We start from the raw sequence: 23935 nt of genomic DNA, 5'->3' as shown, positions 1-23935 counted from the left end.
CAGACGTCATATGATCAGAACAATACCGAAATGACCTTTATGTGAAGTTGCCAATTTCACAAAACTACATATGATTGCCCAATGCGACCCAAAAAAAATAAATAGGATATTGCTAATTATGGAAATATGTAAAAAGTACAAAGTATCACAGAAACAATATTTTATATCTAGATGTAAATTTTCAAAATAAAGTGGTTTTAAAAATAATTGACTACATTACAACTATAATGCTATCTTGTGGTCAAGTAATAGAAATAATTAAATAATGTTTTTTTTAAATATTTTTTTATATCTACTCCATACTAAGAATCCTCTCTTTAACAATAAGTCTACTTTTCAAGGTTGTATATTTTGGCCAGGGAGAGGGGAGATGCAGGAGGGGATTTGGTATAATGCCCAATTAGGGGTGAGTAGCGATAAATATGGGCTAGAGCCCAGCCTTCATCTCTCACCTCACAGTACCAATATACAAAACCAAACTATTGCAGAATATTTAGAGAAAACAATAAAATCTAACCAACAACGCAATACTAAGTAACTGTTTGTGACGTTCTCACGTATTGGGGTGGGGTACTTCCAATATAATTTAATTAAATTATGATGAAAGTTCCACCCTGGCTCGTTAGGTTAGAAAGTTAAATTAGTGATGATGTAGATTTACAGCTCTGAGCCCCCAGTCAGCAATGCCGATGGTTAAATTATAGAGAACACGAAGATGAAATTCAATCAATAACAATTTAATAAATTTGATAATTTAAAATGATAACTTCCAATCACTCGTCTTTCCCTCAACCAAGTGACAGCCTAATTCATCCCGTGATTTACAGTGTGAGTTCGATTTTCCCCCTGTCCTTGCTTCTATTCATCTATTTCTTCCCGCTGATTCTTCCTTCTTTCCATTCCTCTAACTCCTCCTTTGTCTCTGTTTCCTCTCTACTATCTCCTCCAGCTTCACTCCAGACTTCAACTTCTCCTTTCTTCTCCTTTCCCTCTCTATTATCTCCTCCTCCAATTCCGCTCCCAGACTTCAACTCCACCTTCTTCTCCTTCCCTCCTTTCCTCCGTCTCTCCATCCGAGACAATGGGACCAAACTTTAACTGGTCTGTCCCTCAAAGCTTCCTGTGAAAAACCACAAGGCATTAACAAATGTTTTATCGAACCTCACCTCACACTATAACGACAATTAACCATCAGATAGCTGTCACTGTTTCGGCCACGCATGCATACACATCGAAATTCCCACACACACTTCTTGCAGGGTAAACAATGGCGTAATAACACAGTATCAGCGAATTGTTATACAGACATCAATACATTGCGTCACGTCAGTATATACACATATATATTTAATCTCATCGTACTACAATCTGACAAAATCAGACGCATGTCTGTACATTACAAATATTCAACAATGGCAAAATCTATAATCATATGAACATATGTGTTAGTCTACTATAAAATACCCACATAGTAAATTACAATATTAACTCTTACGACGGCTAGCAAGTTATATAATTCTTTACAAATATCAACTCATTTCTTCAAAATATGCAAACATATTAACAAAACAAAGTAATTCTTTGTACTACGATTCTAGTACTAATAAAGTATACATACGACCTACAATTAAAATGCAGTCGCATTCCACAAAGACCGAACAAATATCTACTGACCTTTTGAAGCTTTCTGTACTTAGAATTTCCCGCTCTAAGATTTTCCCGCCAATAACGAATGGCTATTCAGAGTTACGCTAACCTCTTCTCTGGGTAATTTCTCTCAGCGAACTAACTTTTGCCGGAAAACGCAGGAATATCATTCTACCCAAATCAAGGTCTCCCCCCATCTCGATTCTGATTGGGTGGCGCTGTGTCCCTGTCCAATCGTCTTAGCAGCCAGTTCAACCTGTCTGTCTGTTTGCAGGGGAAAGAAGTTAGGACACTCCCACTTCTTCATGCAATTTCTTTTGATCTGGGAACATTTCGACACCTAGGTGATAATTGGCTATCGGGCGCCTCGCAACTCCGATGTCCAGTTTTTCGATTCTAGCCACAACAGTCTTACGTAACGGATTAGTGCTAGCCTTCGGCAATGTTCGACATCAAACAATGGCCCGTCAGAATTACCTTGATTATACATGTTTCAAACTGGGCTACTCTGGGTCGGGGTAAACATGACACTGTTTCCACTAAATAATACTAATAAAGCACTGATACAGTATTCTGTCCTCTGTACTTTTTTCTAATGAAGGGATACATGGAACCATCTATGTGGGAGAAGTATGATGCACAGATGCCAAAGGGCTATGTCACATGGCACCACGCAAAGTGAAAAGGCCTTCAGAAGAGTGTCAGAAAAACCCACATGTTTGGAAATGGACAAACAGAACAAATATATAAACTATAAATTTAGCAAAATAACCAAGAGTTACCCATACTAACGTTTAGGGACTAACCCAAAAATAAAACCCTTTTGGAACTTTTATATCTTTAATGATAAACGAGATGGCTAAAAGCCCGCAGATAAGGGATGCATAAATGAATAAAGAAAATGCAGCTCCTTACTCAGGATTAGACTTCTCTGCAATTAAGATACAAAGAGAAAACAACACACTATGATCACGCATGCGAAACATTAGGATCTTTTCTTTTATAAACCTTGAAATACACCGTTTTCTCTACAAAATTAAAAATTTAAATAAAAACAAAACTAATTATCAAAAATTTTGGACAATTTATAAGTCAAAAAAATTTAAATGATAAGACAACTGGGATATAATTCGACTGAGACTGCTGTCCCTACATCTAAATCTATAGCATACACACAATATTTAGCAAAAACACATATAGCACTCATGGGACTTAGAAGATCTTTGGCACAGATCACAACAAAAAAAAAGGGGGGAAGGAACTCCGACACTGGGGACAAAGCCCACAATCAGACGAACAACCCTTTAGATAACACTAGGGGGGACAAAAATAATATCCAGATAAAAATTTTTGTAGTTAACTCAATTTTTTTATTGAAATTCTTTCGTTAAAATAAGACAAACATACATACCTTCAGGGGCAACATACACACATAAAACACCTTTTATATGTTTGGGGAAAATTGGTGGTGGGGGGGTCTGTATGGTGCCACAAAATAGAAAGTAAGTGGGTGGCAACTATTTTTCCCATGTTTTATATCCCAACTTATTTTCTTATTGTCATCTATTAAGGCATTTAACAGTGTTTACTAAATAATATTCTGAATGAATTTTGGAAGGCACATACGCTGTATGGTATGTTTTTTCAGTTTTTGTTGTTGTTGTTGTAGGGTTTAATGTCATTTTTCAGTACATTTCTTCTTGTAATTTAGTGATGGTAATTAACATTTGTATATACAATACAGTAATGCTAGGTGTTTACTCTTGTAAGTTTCTTTGGTGGGGATGGAGATGGTATTTTGCTTGTAAAGAAAATTGCACTACATTCACAGTGATCATTCTTGGGATTGAAACTAATTGTTGGCAATTTATTTTTGTGGTTTTTATTTTTTAGTGTGGTTTATTTTTTTATTCTAGTATTGTTGAGAGGTAAAATAATCTATAAACTCACATGAATGTTTAAACTTACCATTCAATTTGCTGAAGAAAAATAATTTTCTGTAGTGAGATAATAATTTCTTCACAACAATATACATGGGTGATAAAATAGAACATGGCTTCTATGGACTGCATAAGATATATGTATTTATGCAGGATTATTTTAGAAGAAATGAAACTCGATAGACACAATGTAATAATCAGGAGTTCTCTGCAAAAATCAGGAGACATTAAGAGATTGGGAGGTAGGCATGGAACAACCCCAAATATTGGGAGCCTTTTTTCTTGGCATGAGAGTTGACATGTGGTACAAACTTTCTGTGGTGCCAACTCTAATGAACATTTAGTTGTTGTCATCATCTTCATCATTATTATCATCATGATCATAATTACTCACCTTCTTTCACTATGGACAATTGCTTGGTCTTCAGCCATTACATAGAAAATGTATAGGGCCTGATAAGGATTTGTCAAATTCTGTGCCACCTTTACATCACCAGTTGTGTCGTTAACAGAAAATGGAAACTGCTGTCCATCAGCTTGTAGAAGTTTGTATTTAACAAGGCCATTACTTTCTGTTGATATGTCTGTATCATTGGCAGTCACCTGAAAAATTAAGAAATTTCAAAATTAAATGCTGGCTTTAGTGACAAAAATGTTGACTGCATAGCGGTAAAAATATATTTCAGTATCCTAAATATATTTTTTAGATTTCCAACTTACAATATGGTAGAAATTTAAGTGTAGTGGAAAATATCTGTGATGTCTTCAGAACAGTTTTGACAAACTTCATTTGCACTAATCAAGGGTTGTGACAAAATTGACAGGTGAAAAATCCAAAGGAACTGCAGTATTTAAATTTAAATATTATTCTAACCTAACACAATGAGATTTAACAACAGAGAGCATAATCTGATCAACAATTTGCTTTAATGCACAATGCCAACCTATTCTGAATCATAGTCTATATCTTGTTCAATTACAATCTAACTTATTCTTAAATACCTAACAAATTTTCAAACTATAGCTTCCTCCATCCACACAAACTTTTGTAGTTGGAAGCATTTTTGTGACAGAGAGCAACCTAATGTACATAATGAAGTGCAGTGGTGTTATGCAGACTCTCTTGCAGTTAATAAAAGAAAATCCCAGTATATAAATACTGAATGCTACAATGGCTACCTTTAAAATAAAATGGAGATAAAACCACTGTAACAGCTCTCTGAACCTTAAAAAGGTAGTGTCTAAAATAATTCATAATTTTTGTATGCACTATTTACTTTTCAATAATACATTCTAAGCATAAGTGGTTTTAACATAACAAATGTTTTCTTTATTATTGGTGATATTTAAAATATCACCAATTGGACCAGTATGTTTAAATAAGTAATTGAGACATTACTGTCATTAGAGAATACAGAAAGAACTATTAACATATGCATATGTTACATAAGTCATATGACTCAGTAAAACTTGAAATAAAAATAAAGAATGCAAGTAAAACTAAAAATAACATTTTAAAATAATGGATCATACCTTTTAATAATTAATTTTAACATTATAAAACCAAATAAGAATTTGATATCAACAAAATATTGGACTATTACTACTACCACTACTAATTTGTACATAGAATACAAACAGACTAATAATTTTATATTATTTATTTATAGTTTTGAATTACTTTTGTCCTACTGTCACAATCACAATAATAATAATAATAATAATAATAATAATAATATGTGTGTCCTTGGGTACTTTAATATATTTTTTTTACAAACAACAGAGAAAGTGCAGGTAATACATTAGTGCATGTTATACTTGGATGTATTTGCAAATTTATTGTATTGAATTGGACAGTCCAACATGGGTAACATTACAAGCCCCTTTCTAAATTTTCATCTATAAGGAAAAAGTTATACTGAAATACCAGACAAAGGTCATAATTATACCTTCAATACATGGAATCCAATGGCAACTGATTCATTGATAGTTTTCTCATAGAGATTCTGAACAAAAACTGGACTGTTGTCATTTTGGTCAAGAATATAGACAGTTACATTTGTAGTCTGAATATGCAGGCTGTCAGTTACTTGAACAGTTAAACTCTTTACGATGCCAGAATGGTCCTCACAGTCAAAAACTTTGTTTGTAAATATTTCCCCATTTTCAGTTATAATAAAATCTGAAAAAGAAAACAGAATGTAACATTCGTCTAAACTGCAGAAAAATACTGCAGACTAAAAGAGCTTATAACCAGAAAAAAACCATGTTACTTGAATTCATTTATTATAGTGGGTATACATTTTTGTGGTTCTGTGGAAAAATACAATTTCAACAGTAGTTAAATTGGGGAAAAGAACCACCTTGAATGTGGTAGGTTGCAGGATTGAACCCTGGCGAATCATACCAAAGACTTATTTAAAAAATGGTACTAGCTGCTGCCTCATTAGGCACTCAGAATTAAGAGGTTAGTGTTTGGACTGGTCAGCCTGGTGACTGGGTGGGACATCATGCAACATGTCTTTGACATGATGCCCTAGTGCTGGATATCACTGTAAATTACAACAGTGCAGACATCACAGCGATAACTGAAAAATTGTTAAAGCTAGGTTAAAAATCCAAATCACACAGACATTTCTGTAGAAAGATACTTCTTTGTTTGACTATTAAATCCACACAAATGTGTACTCCATGAAAAACAATGAACCACAGTTATTAATATTTATTCTATTAATCAACTAAAGTTCATAATATCATACAAAAAACCACCAAGATATTTCCCTGTTTTTAAACTCATAAAAAATGGTGACAAATGCATCTTCTTCCATAAAATTTCATATTAGTCAATGTCCTCCATAATTATATACAAATAATAATAAGAATATTTAATGCTTTGAATGATGTAGGAACATGTATTCTGAAAATTGTATTGATTACTGCATATGTATATCACCTGATGGCTGACTTTTTTTATGCTGTCCTAAACATATTTTCATGAAACATATTGATCACCCACCCATTCACACATATCAACTGCAGAAGAATCACCACACAAAAATAAAGATAAATTCTATGGGGGAAAATGTGGCCTTAACTACTTGAAGCTTAATCAATGATCATTGCTATTGCATCCAGTCATCTATGCACGTAGCTGCTGACATACATGTTAGACAGTTATAGAAACCCAAGAAAAGTAATGGTCAAAATTTGCTTGTCCAAATGCCAGATGCATTTGTCCAGATTTCTATGACAATATATATATCACTATCTTTCTATGTATGATTATCTAATAAAGAAATTGTTTGGCTCATTTTAGATTATGGATATGGTCTTTCCTGTTTTGGGGATTTAGCATTTGAAAACAAATAAGTGGAAAAACACCATTTTGGATTTCTGATAGTTCATCTATATTAGCCATAGTTAGACCCAATTTAATCATACAGTAATCATCTTAGAAATCAAGATGATGTACATACAAATGAGACCTCTATACATTTGTATGCAAAAGTAGATAAAAATGAGTGCACTGGGTAGCATTTAAAAAAAATAAACTCCTGTGATTACAATATGGATGCCTCAAAATTTTACCTTGTGCATTTAATATCAATCGGTGATATGAACTGTACTTTTTGCAGCAAGTACATTATTGAATCATAAAATTGTTTAATAAATTTTCTAATTGTTCACCAAAAAAATCTAAAACAAGGCGTTTAGGCATAAATACAGTTAAAGAGACCATCAACAGACAAACTCGTATGGAGGATTGATGGTGTGGCAATGGGAGTTAAGTGTAAGCTTGCAAAAATATAAAAGTTTAAAATTTATAAAACAGCTTTGATTGCAATGGTTATTCAACATAAAAGAGTAAAAATTACTGATCACCATTTGTATGTTTGCATAAACTGTTAATAACATATGCATATTTAGGCATAGTTTATTCTCAACATTAGAGAACAGTCTTGATTGAGTATCCTCATATTTTGAATCAGCTCACTGGGGTTCACAACTGCAAAGTAAGGAGGCCAGGATATTATCATCAAAAATGAGATGGACAGCGATCAGTGCAGTCTAACTAGTCAAGACAAACATATTCTAACCCATTAACAAATTCAGATACGATGTGATCAGTCTGTGTTTTCATTAGGTCAGCTTCATTGTCTAACTTTATGTGGACTATAAACCAAAATAACAACCACTGCCAGACCATTATACAACACCTAAATTGTCAACTGAAAGAACATGGTATCTTTTGATACTAAATTTGATGGATAATCTGTTTTCTGATTCTCTGATTACTTGACAGCCATTACAGTGAGAATTACATATCAATAATCAACTTCATATCATCAATTCAGGCACTATCTAAATTCAATTCAGACAAACGGGTCATCCTTTTATGCCAACAATATCAAACTATAACTGTATTTACTTAATTACTTTGGTGAATTCAAGGAATTAAATATCAGTTCACTTGTAGGTGAACCTGCTGAGTAAAATTATTATGGGCACCACTGTGAATGTATTATGCACATCTAGCATTTACATACACAGTCCAGTTATTGATGGGCAGCATTCAGTCCACTGAATATTACTTGATAAAAATTTTAAATTATGCTATTCTGCTGGCAAGTCCACAGGTCTAGTTATAAACCCTCACACAATTTGGCTTGTATCGATTCAGTTTTCATTGAATCAATTAGTGACAGAATAATCTTGGTCACTTTAGAGCATATGGAGACTGTACACCACTTGATTGCCTAGACACAGTTAATTGGACTGACCACTGTACATCTCTTTATACATAAGCAACATTTTATACCATTCATATTCTTAGTACATAACAAACTCACCTCCTTTATTGGGTAAAGTGTATGTCAAATTACTCCCTTTGTCTTTGTCCATAGCAACAACTCTTCCAATAAAAGTATTTGATCTTTCATTCTCTGGTATTGAAAAGTTGTATTTCATGTTGATAAACTGTGGAATTTCATCATTTTCATCTTGAAGGTAGATTTTCAATTCCCGATACCTTCAATTGAGAAAATTAAAAAATTAGTTGAAAATTAAATTTAATGTGTCCAAATGATAGATCGAAAATTAATTCTGCGGTAGAATAATTTTTTTTATTGCAAGTTTATTTATCACATACAATGATAAATATCTAATAACCAAATAAATTAAATTTCTACATGTGGGAATCAATAAACTGCTATTTAGCCAAGACATGGAACAAATTCATTATCTTGGCATATTTTTCAATACAAAGGTATCAGATATGTTTTTCATGAAGAAATGTTTGCTGGAATACAAGAAAATGCATTCAACTCTGTAAGCAAATCCTTGTGGTTAACTATTTTCCCAATATTCTGGCAAATTGTGAAGCACAGCAAATTTTGTTACATGATTTATCTGAAACATAACTTGTTTGTGAAATACCCAGCTTAAAAAAGAGATTTTCTCTACATGCTTTTATATGATACAGATTATTTCATTTTTATAAAGATGTTTTGTTTGGGATCATTTTCTTTATTATAATGTATGGTGTTCTCATAATAGGGCCATGGCCCCATCTGTCATAGGTAAGCGAACATATTATTCAATTGACACATCATATTACAAATACAGCAGATGAATAAACACACCACTAAACATAAAACATGTGCAGGACATTATTACAAAATATGGAGAATAAATAGATATAATTCTCATTTTAGAAAGATACTCAGATTTTAATGACTGATTTAATTTTGATAATGAATCAATGATATGTTACACAAATTTGAAAATTGTACAAACATGTATCTCATTACATATGAATTTTTGTTAATGTTTGCTGTACATAACTTTCATCAGTTTTTTTATGTTGTAAAATGTATGTAACTTACTAAGCCAAGACTTTTAGTAATATAGCATTTATATTTAAGGTGTTGAAATCTTTTGTTTCAATCCTATTATTATGACAGAAAAAACTTAAAAGTAACATTTTTCATTCCTGTTGGTATTGTATACATATGTAATTGTCTTACAACAGGTTAACTATTTGTCAAACCAGTCTATATCAGAAACTCAGTGCGCCATATTGTCCTTTATGGACCGGTATCCGGAATATACATGTTAAATATTACTGTTAAATTAGGTAATGGGTTTATAAATGCTGCCCTTTAAGAGTGTGCCTTTAATATGAAGTTGTCTTCAAGTAAAGGTTCACTGTATTATGGGATACATAATTTCATCCAAGCTCCATTCAACCAACTATATGATGACCAGTGTCCTTTCTTGTATCAATGTGGTATGTTGGTTTGGGGCCTGAGCAGGTTGGGTTACAATGTGAAATTACTCCATTTTGTAATTTGACAACACATTGTTGAGGCATGATAATAGTCACATGACAAGATATTCCTGACAAGACACTAATGTTACAAATCCACACTCAGATCAATAGTAGGCCATGTTTTCTCAAGAGATTATAGAGCAATGGGTCTCAATGACCTGAACCTTCTGTCAAGGTACATATATGCAATATTGAACTAAACTTACTTTGTGTAAGCCAAGCAGTGTACAGCTGATAAAGCCAATGGTTTCTTCACAGTTGATGGAACATAATGCATTGGTTCCCAATGTGAAACAACAGAACAAAATCATAGTTCTATAGTGGTATCTAAATCAAGGAGAAATTCCAAGTTTGCAAAGACAATATTGGTACCATTTTAAGGTTTTTTGAAGACAGAGTATCACATGGCACACATTGTTTCAATTCATGCAAGGTGTTCCTAGTGAAAAAATGACACTATAACAATGTTGGTACCAAGCAGAACATTTGCCTTAACAACAAGTCATCCACAATCAAGTGATGTGAGACTGTCAGCTCAAATTGCTAATAAATTTCTCAGCAGCTGTGCATAAACTGAAGACATATGTTGATAAACTTAAAGGCACCAAATCCTCAGTAGACTGAAGGAACTGCCACAGAAACATGCCTGAGAAAAGAGACAAAATTCATGAGTAGAATTTTGTTCTTTTAAGCCATGACATCTTGAAAGAGCTTTTCCAGTTCATGGTGCATAAGTTGGCACTCTACAGTTTGGTATTTTGCATAGGGTTAGAATTTTAAAAAAAAAGAATTTCACTGGCTTTCCTCACTGGTTATACGGGCTATTTAAAAATAAACTTGTATATCTTAGGTATAATTCAAAGAACCTTTAATTCCCTTCATTTTGGTGTATGATTGATGGGTGTAATATGGGTTATAGAGTATACAGCTTGGCCTTACTCCAGATGTGCACCTTTTCAAAAAGTGCTAGCTCCACTTGGTCATTTTCACTTCCTGAACTTCAGAGGTAAATTGTATAAAAAAGAGCTGATAACTTTTTTTTACATTTTATATATTTGGTAATTCATTCATTGCACTTTCAGAAGCTGGTATTGTCTAGTCCAGCAAAATTCATTTTCCCTATTTTATTAGCTGCTATGGATAGCGTACTTTAGACTAATTCAGGCTGATTTTTTGCACAAGGGAGCAGTAATTTTAGTTAGCAGTGTGCTTAGATCATGTACAATTTCCAAAAGTACAATATCCAAAGAAATATCATCCACATTACATTAATATAGTATATAGGTATGCCAACATTCTCTCCACTGTGCATGTTTTAAATGCAAACAACTTCACTTTACATACGTCATTCTCTCAAAAGTACATAATAACTGGTGAGCGCCCCCTAAGAAAGATATAGACCACCCATTTTGGAAAGTGCTTTTTTAAGGCATATATCTCACAAGATAAATTTAAGGAATTGAGTGAAAAACATTTAAGGCCATACAATTGTCAAAATTTAGCTTTGCCCAAAAGTTAAGTCTAACATTTGGACAAAAAATTAATAAACCCATCAAACAACTGGATGCAAAGCTTGAAATTATTCAGGAAAATGTCCCAAAATTTTGTTTTCTCTTAAGCTAATGGATAAACTATTGCAAAAGAAAAATCATGTCACAATTGTACAAATGTTAATAAGCTGCTTGCCAAGCTGGTGAAAATATGTCATGAATGCTTTGAGTTTTATTACATGTATATGTTGCAAGAAACAGAAAGATCTAATAAAAAACCTGATATCTATTGTAGTTATGAACCTATATGTGAGTTTTAAAACAGGGTCATCTGCCTAATGTTTCTAGATAACTTGGCTTCAGAAGTGAAGAATATTGCAAATGCTCAAACAAACAATGAGAAATGTATCATGGAAGTTTTGCTTCTCCAAAAGGCTTTTAGAAAAGATAATAGCAAAGGTGCCCAAGGATGACCCAAATCCTTTTTATTCAAGGTGGAGAGGGGCTATATCTTGGTCCTATCAATGGCAACAATATCAAAAGGGCCCATAATATGTCAAAAAGAAAAGAAATTACAATACACACTGCACCCCTAGTAAGACTCAAGAACAGAGGGTGCAACATTCTTTTGCACACAATGTATAACAATTTCCTTTTCTGTACCAGATTTTTCTTTGGTTTTTGCTGGTACAGTTTACTGTGCCAGAAAATGGCAGAAGATAACTTCTGATTTTGATCACAAAGAATCTGCCTTGATCACAACAGAAATTGATAAATTGCTGAATCAGAGAGCAATTGGAGAATAAATTTAAAGTATATAAAGTATTTCCTTAAAGACAAGTATGATGGAGGCATCAGGATGTGATACTCAACATGCATGCTTTCGATGCACATGTTGGACATCACCTATTCAAAATGAAGAAATTAAAAACAGCATTCACAAAGATGTAATTTGCTTCAAAAGTTCCCACAGATATTTATTATTCTTTTCCTATTCATGCTATTAACCATGGATATTTATGTTTTCTCTGAGATGGAAAATTTTAACAATATACCTGCTTGCCAAATGGACTGGCTGACACACAAAGAGTATACACCAAAATAATGAAGCCTGATTTACTAACTTGGCTTAGGTATCCTGGGACTGTATATTCAGATCATAGTTCAGAGTTAACTGCTCCAGTGGCCTAAGTGGTTAGAGCATCTGCCTTGGATGTGGGAGGTTGCAGGTTTGAACCTCGGCCAAGTCATGCCAAAGACTTATAAAACATGGTACAAGCAAGTGCCTCACTAGGTGCTCAGCATTAAGAGATTAGTGTTTGGACTGGTTGGCCCGGTGTCAGGATAATGTGACATCACTATATACTGCCATACTACAGACATCATAGCGATATGACTTAAATTGTTAAAGCCACACTAAAAATCCAAAACACACACACACCAGAGTTAAATTTACTTCAATGGTAAGAACAATGAATAATTGGATGATTTAGCTTTTACAATACATTCCATGAAATCTGTTGCTGAACAGACACAAACTATCAAAAACACATACAGCAAAACTCAATGTTAAAAAATATGGACATTTCTGGACATGGTCAACCTAAAGGCATGGTCAAGTACAAACCTGAATGAATGTCGCTCTGTTATGTAACAATAAAAGCTACACATGAATTTGTACTATGCTACAATGTGATGATTCAACCTGTATGCTCTTTTCTTGACCAAGCTTAGTACCTGATTACCAATGTAAAAGTCCATAGTGATCAAAACTTTTCATCTGGAAGTTAATCTTGATGACAGTTAAGGTGCAGAGCACTCATTAATCAGGACTGAAAAAACTTTGCTTAAACTATATTAGTATAAATTTTAGAACAACCATTAATATTTATTTAAGATAAGTAAATGCAGCTACATGACCACACAAACAATATAGAATATGTCACTTTTCTACAAACCTTTACAAAGGGATAAAAACAGATTACTGAAACTGGAGAGGAAATTTGGATGAATCAATTTCTCTTCCCAACAATGCCAAATAAAACACACCAATGAAATTGTGGACACAAAATGTTGATATCAGTTTTAAACTTATTTATTGACACTGTCATTATCCATCTATGGTATCATAAATAATACTACAGCAGATGTGCATTAACAAGTTTTCAGCCCCCAGTCAGCAAAGCTGACATCCAAAATACATATAACAATTCAAGATTCAATAGATACAAAACTTATGAAATAATAATAATAATAATAATAATAATAATGCTTTATTTATAGAGGGAGACTCATTAGTCAAGAACTATTCTCCCTTGAGGCCCTCTTAAATCAAATACATATTTCTTGCTTGTGAATACATGTATTATCATCTGGGACTTGTTAATATACAGTTACCTTCTTGTTTTTGATTGGATGTAAACTCTAAAATCTCATGTGATCCCATTGCGAAATAATGTCTCACAATTAAACAAGACTTACCAAAGTCACAGTTTGATTGGGATTTTTATAAAACTGTAAGTACCTGAGGGATCACATGCCCACCCATCTGCACAAAAATTAGCTTCTTGCATATATTTTCCCTCACTGTTGTTTTTCTTTGATGCATCCAAGCTGATCATACTTTTAAGACTGACTCATCATGTGGCCAATTCCAATGTGATACCTCAGGCATTAATGGTTCATAAAATCCCATTCAAACTGTGGCTTTGTCAGATTTCTTATTAAGCTCACCATGACCTTGAGCTTTACACCCCACAATATATAGTTTTTTTTGTTGCCTTAAGTACAAGATATACACAAGATATGCACAGATTTTGTTGGCAAGGAACTTAATCTGAAACAAAATCGTGGTACAAACCCATTTCCTTTGAGGCATAATGAACCTGACTATTTATATTGTGACCCTAAAATCAACAGACCTCATCCTAATACCTTAAGTGCAAGTCCCCAACAAACTTTGTCAAGGCATATGGTTTAGAACTAAAGTTATTAGACAAAAATAGCTTTCTTCTTTTAGTCACAATTACACTGATCTTTGACCTTTTGACCCCCAAATCAATAGGCTTCTTTTTTTACCCTAAATCTAAGCTATTTGCAAATTTTAGTGAAGGTACATGGTTGAAAATGAAACTATTTTATTTTCCAAGAAACCATTTTTATTTTTCAGTCACAATGAAGTTGACCTTTGACCATTTGATCCCAAAATCAATATTGCTTGTTGCACCTTGCTCACAGTGCATGTCATTCACAAAGCTTAGTCCAGGTCTGTGAAATAACACTAATATTATTGTGAGAAACCCATTTTTCTTCTTTCTCGATTACCCAGACCTTTGACCTTGTGACCTTAAACTTATTATGCTCCTTCATCATCCCAACCTTAAACTATTTACAAAGTCTGGTAATAGCAGAAGGTGGAAAACTCAAGTGTGGAAACAAAACAGAGAACATATGCAGGGTCTATTGTATGATACATAATTACGTGGGTGACACTAATTCTGTAAAAAATCACACTGAAAAGTCAGCCAAATTATTTTTGAAGCCCTACCTTTATTTCTTCAATAAATCTCTCATACTTTAATCAAATTTCCCATTTCATTCAAACGGAGGTGGGGATTTCTGTTTTAGATTTTCAGTTTAATATACGCCTGCAGACAGATGGAAAGATGTAGCAAGTCATAATGTTGTATGGCAGGTGTATAAAAATGATATCCTAAAGAAACACAGTATTCTGTAAATTGAAAAAAATGTTCTCAGGTGCATAAAACACATACCCAAGATGCTTTGCTGTGTCCACAGCCAACACATTGATGGTGTATTCTGTAACATTTCTTTCATAATCCAAAGATTTATTTGCTCTTAGGTTGCCATTTTTCTCATCAATAGAAAATATCTGTAAAATGAAAGATCGAGGTTAAGCAGAACACTATATTTCACATTCAATTTTCTTCCTCTAGGTATCATTCTAATTTGCATGGCAACAATTTTACTTTATAAGAGAGAGAGAGAGAGAGGGAGAGAGTATGTACATTATCTATTGGTATTAATTCTGAGTCCATAAGGTAAACTACTTATTGTATATGCTAATTATGCAACAATGGATAAAGAAAGGAGAGGATGATGATGATAATGATGATGATGATGATTATTTTTATTATTAAATTGATTGAGCCAAGTAGATATTTTATACAATAAGCTGTCTTATGATAAAAAGGTTTATTTGTCAAGAAAGCCAAGGTAGAACATGGGTATCAAACAGGTACCTTATAAGGATCAGTAATTTTGTAAGTTACATCATTCAGATCCAAACTATCAGCATCAGTTGCTTTAACAGTGCAATTAAATGTACCAATCTTATTTTCTGGCAATACACAATTAATTGGATCTGTAAGGAAAAAGAAATGACACTTATTACTAAACAATATTAATAAAAATTCGTATTAAATTCATAAGTACACACAATTTTAAAGCACATCTATTCAAGCTAGTTACATCTGTAATTATGTGTAGAAACTGGTTAAATTATGACAAAAGAAATTACATACAGCATAGGTACAAATAATGTAATATCAACTCTAAAATATATTAAATTTTCTGTATAAATAATAAATTAAAACAACAAATGACAGTTTTCATATCACCCAGTTAGAAAGCATCTACAGTAGCATGCATTTATAGTTGTCCAACTACAGTATATACATTCATCCATCCAGCCATTTATTTCAAAAATAATTAGTACCTATCCATTCATACCTATCAATAAATGCATGATAGCTTACAACAAGTACAATTAAATATGAATGAATTACATTTGTGAATTATTTCCTCTCAGCATATGTGTTTATGTATAACAGATGTACTTGAGTTTAAAAAATCTTGTATAAATTTAATCTGTATATAATATTCATTCGGAAATTGTGATTTATCATTTTATTTTTCTCAGAGTTAAAGTGTTAATGAGATAGGATGATAAATAAAGACATGGGAAGACTTGTTAAAATATTATGATTTTCATTTGTACTTAAATTTATTTATTTTTGAAGCACATGAAATCTGCAACTTTTAGTAATTTTATCAAATTTATGCTGATGGTGTTGTTGTTTGGGGTTGACAGCAGAAGTATCAGCTCAGTTTTAAAGTCACACCTAAACTTAAAGGCAAGACTTAGTGTTACATGGAACCTTGTCTGATACAAAAAAAATTCCCATAATTTCCATTCATTCTGTCCTTGCTGAAGCAAATTAAAAATTTACAAAATATTATATGTCAATTATCTCCTTGTTCATACATACCTTTCTTGAAGATAGGAATATTGTCATTCTTGTCAATGACTCTTATATTCACTGTGGTGCTTGCATTGAACATAGACCTATTCACATTTTTGTGCAGATCACTTGCATAAATCTAGGCAGAAAACAAGAAATAATATATATCTTAGAGAAGAGAAAGCAACTGCAGACTGATCACAACCATTTTTCTGTGCCAGGAAAAAAATGAAAAGGAGGAATCAGTCAACTTATTTCCCTTTAATCTTGTACATTTGCAGTTGTATTTCTAATACTACTAGTAAATAGTGAATAGCCATCTCTGGTCAAAATGTTATTTTATATTAGTATTTAAAGTTACTCAAGCTCTACATTTAAGATTCAAATACTGTGTATGAAATCATTAATATTCTGGTATCCAATACAGTCCCATGAATTTCCAAATGCCAGTTTTCCTTGTCTGGTATAGCATTTTTTTCATCATTTTCATTCATTCTGTCTTTATATCTTTTGCTTTTGTCCCAAAACATGCCTAAAGTTAGTAGACATAAGATGTGTCTGAGAATAAAAGAACAGAAAAAATACTTTTGTTTTTTAATTAGATACATGTATTAAAAAAATGTACCACAAGACTGAAGCCTTTTTGATTACTTGGAGGGTCAAAATCAACTGATTTTTCCAAATAAATTTTTCCAGTTCTTGAATCGATGTAGAAAGTATTGTTATCATTTCCGCCTTGTATCCAGTAGGTGACTGTGTTGAACTCAGAGCTGTAATCCTTGTCAGTTGCAAGTACACTGAAAATATAGACATACAAAACTTATTTAGTTAGGCAAACACATGAGACCAGTAAGGGAGAGTTTAGTTTAATTTTAAAATATCTGTACCCCTCCAGTAGTGTGAAATGGGGTTTTAGACTTTTATCACTGATATTGGTCAATGTTATTAACAATATCACCACAGAGTACAATCACTTGACAGGCAGACTTTATCCAGATGTATATATGTCACACCCAACCAAGTGCAACATGCATGTGTACTTTCAACCAAGTATTTTTCTTTATTGTTACAACTGCTATATAAAGAAAATATTTTCCTGGGGAATATTTATATTTGCTGCAACTGTGTGCACACTTTTAGGTTTACCTAGAACCATGTGGCCTATGCCATTGTTTGGTGTTGTCAATGATCCAAGAACTTTTACATGGACAAGAGCATCTTTGTTGAATTTCAGTCTCAGGTATAGTCATGTTATTGTTGGTAGTTCAATATAACTTGTGGAGAATTGTTTCACAGTGGTGTTTTCAGTGAATTCTACTTCACCACTGCTCATGTTTTTGTTGGAAGTCTTTGTCAAATACATTCTGGGTCAAAGTCCCTTGAATTCCTTTATGGGTTTGCCTGCACACTCATGTTTGAATTTATCTGCAATTTTCTTGTTGGCATGAGTGCTTCAGATGCCATAAATATGGACACAAATAAAGACTTTGTCCATTAATGTTTTATACATATTAGGAAGCTGGCAAAGAGGAGAATGCCAATGCTTCATTTACAACAAATCTAAATGTACCTAGTGAGACTCTTGACTCTAACTATTCAATGGACACTACTGTAGATGCAAATGTAAATGGATTTTCAGGGTTTGTATGTGACTTTGAAGATGCTAATATATATGAACATCTAAATATGGAAATAAGATGTCAGAATGATAAAAGTAGTATGGAGACAATCTCAGTGAGTACCCCATTGCATGATGACATTATATATTTGATATGAAACTAAATACAAAAGGTTTTAACATAGGTCACTTAAATGTACATGGTATAGTGGGGAAAATAGACCAGATTAAGTTAATGTTGTCTTCCAAGGAAAATAATATACATGTTTTAGGACTCACTGAAACCAAATTAAATGCTAATCACAATGATGATCTATTTCACTGTCAAGGCTACAATAAACCATTACGTAGGGACAGAGAGACAGCGGGGGGGGGGGTCTTGTTGTATACATTAGGGAAGATGTAAATGTAAAAAGGCGACTTGACTTGGAGTCACACGAAATTGAGAGTATCTGGGTGGAAATTTTTCAAAATAATGCAAAATCATTCCTAGTTGGTTTCATTTATAGGCCACCTTCCTTGAAAACATTTTGGAATGATAACTTTTTGAAACAAATGGAAAATGTTCTAGCACAGGAGAAAGAAACATACATACTTGGAGATATAAATAAGGACCTTCTCAATACTCAAATAAGGAACAACTGGATGGAATCTATTGAATCATTAGGCCTAGACCAGCTGGTAAATGAGCCTACAAGGTTAACAAAAAAATCGAGCACTCTTATTGATCACATTTATACCAACCTACCAGACAATGTGGCTTGTGTTAATGTACCGAATGTTGGTCTTAGTGACCACTATCCTACTTTTTTGACAAGAAAGGTTAAATGCAAGAAAAATAAGGAAAATACACACAAAATGATCACTTACAGATTGCTCAAAATTTTTAATGAAGAACAATTTCTCAATGACCTATATAAAGTTCCATGGAATATGATGCAAAATTTGGATGACATAGATGAAGTTCTGAGGGTGTGGACTGACTTATTCATGGATGTATTCTCTAAGCATGCACCACTGAAAGTACATCGAGTAAAGACTGAAATTCAACGTAACTGACTTACTACTGAAATCCTAGATGCTATGAAAACACGAGACCAATTTAAGGCTATTTGAAACCATGCACAATATAAAGTATGGAGAAATATATTAACAAGTATGATGAAAAAAGCTAAAAAAATGTATTATCAATCTTTGCTTGAAAACAAAAAGAGCAACACAAACTCCATTTGGAAAGTCTTCAATGAACTCACTGGAGGAACACACAAAGATCAGACAAATAAAATTCACTCACTTCTGGTACATGACACCATAGTCACTGATGACACTGACATTGCAAATGTTTTCAATGATTTATTTACCAACATTCCCACAAAGTTAAAAGAACCAGTGATAGAAAACAACTTTAATGAACTGAACAAGTTCTGCAGCAGCAAAATCGCAAAGGAGGTATGTTTCTCTATCGCACCAGTATCAAAAAAACTTTGTTAAAAGATGTCTCAGTGAACTTGATACCAAGAAAGCTACAGGACTTGATTAGATTGGTCCACAACCCTTTAAATCTTCTGCCTCTGCTATTGTAGATAGCATAACATTCATAATTAATTTAAGTATTGCAACCTCATCTGTCCCCAAAATATGGAAAACTGCAAAAGTAACTCCTATTCACAAATCTGGTTCTAAAGATGATGCTGATAACTACCAACCAATCTCAATACTACCAAACTTGTCAAAATTGATTGAAAAACATGTCCATGACTCATTCATGTCATATTTAACCAAACACTTGCTGTTACACCCTAATCAGTCAGGCTTTAGACAGAACCATTCCTGTGAGACTGCCTTGATCTCCCTAACTGATAAATGGCTTCAAGCACTTGACCAAGGTAGAATAATAGGATCTGTATTTGTAGATTTCAGGAAAGCTTTTGACATGGTGGATCATGAAATCATTTTGAAGAAACTGAAAATCTACCCATGTGATGAAGGAACAATTAGATGGTTTACTTCTTACTTAAGTGAGAGAACACAACATGTTTACATAAATAATGTTCTTTCTGAACCTGGAACCATTAGATATGGAGTACCACAAGGCTCAATTCTAGGTCCATTACTATTCATTTTATTTATTAATGACCTACCACTTTTACTAAGAGACTCAATATCGTCTACAGATCTCTATGCAGATGACACAACATTGTCAGACATCCAAAACACAAAGCATGAACTCGAAATTTCTTTACAGAATGCCCTAAACAAACTGGAAAACTGGTGCACATCCAATGGCATGGTGGTAAATACTAGTAAAAATAAAATATTTCTTATCTCAACACAGCAAAAAAGGACAAATCTTGATAGTGATGAACTATGTCTGACATGGAAGGATACAAATTTGCAAATGGTCTGTCATGATAGACTACTTGGTGTTCTGGTAGATAATAACCTATCATGGACTGAACATATCAAACATATCAGTAAAAAAGTAAATTCAAGATTACGGCTTCTCAGTAGGATAAGACATTTTCTCCCTGAAAGGCACATAAAACTATTTTATAACAGTTACATACAACCCTTTATAGACTACTGTAATACAGTATGGGGTAATTCAAATGATAAAAACATAGCAAAGCTGGCACATCTTCAAAAAAGAGCATTTGGGCTAATATCAATCCAGAAAGAAAGCAAGGAAAATTTAGCTGGTAGATTAAAAATATTACCTATTAAAGACCAAATCTGTTTGAGAAAAGCCAAATTAATGTACAGAATATCCCATATTAGTGCTCCTGAATATTTACAATCACTATTCCAGTATAGGCTACCTGGTAATACTCCCCACCTGTGATCCATGTCTACCAAACAGTATAAAATTCCCAAACCAAATAAGGAGTTATTTAAAAAAAGTTTCCAATACTCTGGAACTCTGATCTGGAATAGTATTCCAGCTGAGATTAGAAATGCAGACTCTATTTCCTTCTTCCGAACCCAATATATCCAGTGGCTTCAGAGATGCAGCTAAAATAAATAAATTCCTTTGTATTAGGGCCTCAAGGTAGATTAGTTCTTAGCTAATTGTGTTACCCTCTTTAAATAATTATTATTTTTATTATGTTGGCTGAACAGTTGATGATCCTTTGGGTATTTGTTGGTGTCAAATTTTCACATCAGCACTGTCTCATTCATGTCCAATTGATATCATAGGTGATAATGTGCAAGTGCATGTCCATGTACAGCATACGTATATTATCATGGAACCATGATTTAATCTTGTCACAACAAAATTGGTGCATGAGAAGTTTAGATAGGTACAGACTTGCAGATGTAAATGGGCTTCATCAGTTTCAACTTTGATGTTTTTACTATGGATGGAAATGAGTCCACCATTAATTTATCTTCCAGAATTTAATACTTGGTCCACAAGCAGGCTACAAAGTTTAGCTTGATCAGTTTTGCACACAAGATCAACACACATTCCCAACTGCCGATACAACTGAAGGTTTCATATGTGGACAAAATAGTGTTGTTTCTGCTGCAGATTTGTAACCAGTTTGGCACATTCAGTAAACTCCTGCCCAGAACTGTTCATGAGCACACACTGGTATGGGGACATTCACTTGTGGGCACTAACATTCCTTCTGGGGCCACTGGATAATTGTTGTGGGTGCGGTGAAGCTTATCAGTGTATTCCAGGTTTACTTTGAGGTTGCTGTTACTGATGTACTCACAAAATTGTATGAGAAGCAAAACTTCTGCTGAATCAAATTCCAGGTCGACTTTGAGGAAGTACCTGATGTTGATGTTACTGGTATACTCATGAAATCGTATGAGAAGCAAAGCTTCTGTGGAATCAATCCATGTGAATTCACCTATGGGCATCAGTTGCATCATCACCCAATCATACAGGTTGTTTGAATCCAGGTACAGGATTTAACTTTGGACTTTGTGAGAGCTGGGGGGATGGTTAGCAAAAGTGGAACAGTAACTTGCTATCTGAGTTTTCAACCACAATGCATCTCATGCCGTTCCTAGTGATGAGAACCAGTAAGTGAGATCGAGATTGTACACAAACATGGTGGCATCTTGAAAAACCTCAAAGACATGTATAAGGCACATCACATATGTGTGCCAATGAAAGTCATGGTAGTGACAGAGATTCTGACAATGAAACATGGACCAGACATTTCACGTGTGTGTAATTGCTGGCTGAAATGCCTTCATGGGACATTGATGAATAGCAGGCATCAATCAGAGGCAAAAGACTTTCAGAAAACTTGTCCATGTCACTCATATACTTATATGTGTAGATTAACAGCTTGAACTTTTCAGGTTCATAAGTGTCACCACCATACTGACAAGTGATTGCAGAACAATTGTTACCACTCACTGTAAGGTTGCTTATGAGTTTTTCCAGCTGAAATTGAGAAGGAACAGAAAGTTAATGAACTGAAGCTGGCCAAATTGAAATATATATTTTTCATGTTGCTGGGAATGACACTTATTAGTTGTATTTGATGTCATTTTGACTCCTTGCATGATCAAGTGACCATCATATCCATGCAGGTTATGAAGTACAACTGGAATGCTTCTTTGCCATGGTGAATTTGCAACTTCACACATTCTTTTCATTTTTTGTATGTATATTTTAAATATAAACAAATTAGGCATTTGGCATTTATGAAAAATATGTACGTAACCAGGGATATTGTATGCCTATATATATACTGTGCAGATTTGTCTTCAGTCTGTCTACATTGCAGATATGGATTTACTATTTAGCTTTGAGTTTTTTAAAAAGTTGTATGGGACACATCAGTGGATTTTATTCTTACTTCTCAAATGGAAGATAGGGTTTTGGACATGTAAGTAACCTTTTTGCTTTCAATCTATTTATTGAATAGACACTCTGCTTGCAAGCAAATTCCAGGGCAAATTTCACAGACCCTTTAATTAAATAAATGAAGTTTTATACAGAAATATCACTAATTTACATTTATAGATATCATTAAAATATCCTTAAAATTCAAACGTGTTCCAGAAAAGATTTGTACTACAGTGTATACAAAATGTTTTACAGGAATCATGCTGGATTCCAGAAGGAACTGAATAGGAATCATATGGAATTTCAAAATTTTTTCATTTTTCTGTTATACTAGAGCAGGACATTAAATTTTAGTAACTTTTCTGCTCATAATGGTTAACAGGAAATTTTATTTTCCCAATGGCTACCATGAAATGTTGACTTTGCAATATTCTCAGTTATACAAACAGTACATAGAAAAATCTAACAAGCCACAAGTGTTATCCTCATGTACATCATCAATCATTATATAAATAAATCATTTACAATAGAGAAGGACTGTTTCTATAAAAAATAAAACTGTTTAACTGCACTCATCCTTCATGTGCAATTTCAATAGTTTTCACAAAATTACCATCAATGGTAATATGGTAAATAGTATTATTATACAACTTTTATGTAAAATCATTTCTCACTGGTCAGATAATCAGGTACTAAATGACACAGATCCCATTTCTCTCTTTCCATGCCTTTATTGCTAGGCTACATTGCCTACCAATACTAAATGAAACAAAGGATTTAACTGAGTATTGTAAATGACACAGAATTCAAGTTATTTTGTGGAACTATT

The 23935-nt window shown here is 33.4% G+C and overlaps 1 protein-coding gene across 1 annotated transcript in view; it reads right to left on the bottom strand.

The window, feature by feature from the left end:
• Positions 1 to 23935, bottom strand: part of LOC149803181 (cadherin-23-like) — a 287768-nt gene that overhangs the window by 184269 nt on the left and 79564 nt on the right. The window contains exons 18-24 of the mRNA XM_089953899.1: positions 17298 to 17469; positions 16700 to 16811; positions 15671 to 15792; positions 15182 to 15300; positions 8438 to 8616; positions 5537 to 5769; positions 3982 to 4190 (exon numbers count right to left, since the gene is read on the bottom strand). Of these exons, the coding sequence (XP_089810025.1) occupies positions 3982 to 4190; positions 5537 to 5769; positions 8438 to 8616; positions 15182 to 15300; positions 15671 to 15792; positions 16700 to 16811; positions 17298 to 17469 (1146 nt within the window). The remainder of the gene's footprint in view (positions 1 to 3981; positions 4191 to 5536; positions 5770 to 8437; positions 8617 to 15181; positions 15301 to 15670; positions 15793 to 16699; positions 16812 to 17297; positions 17470 to 23935) is intronic.

Source organism: Sinohyriopsis cumingii, chromosome 3, assembly GCF_028554795.1.
Source record: "Sinohyriopsis cumingii isolate HCF-2022 chromosome 3, ASM2855479v2, whole genome shotgun sequence".
NCBI lineage: Eukaryota > Metazoa > Mollusca > Bivalvia > Unionida > Unionidae > Sinohyriopsis > Sinohyriopsis cumingii.
This window is presented reverse-complemented; position numbering and strand designations above follow the sequence as displayed.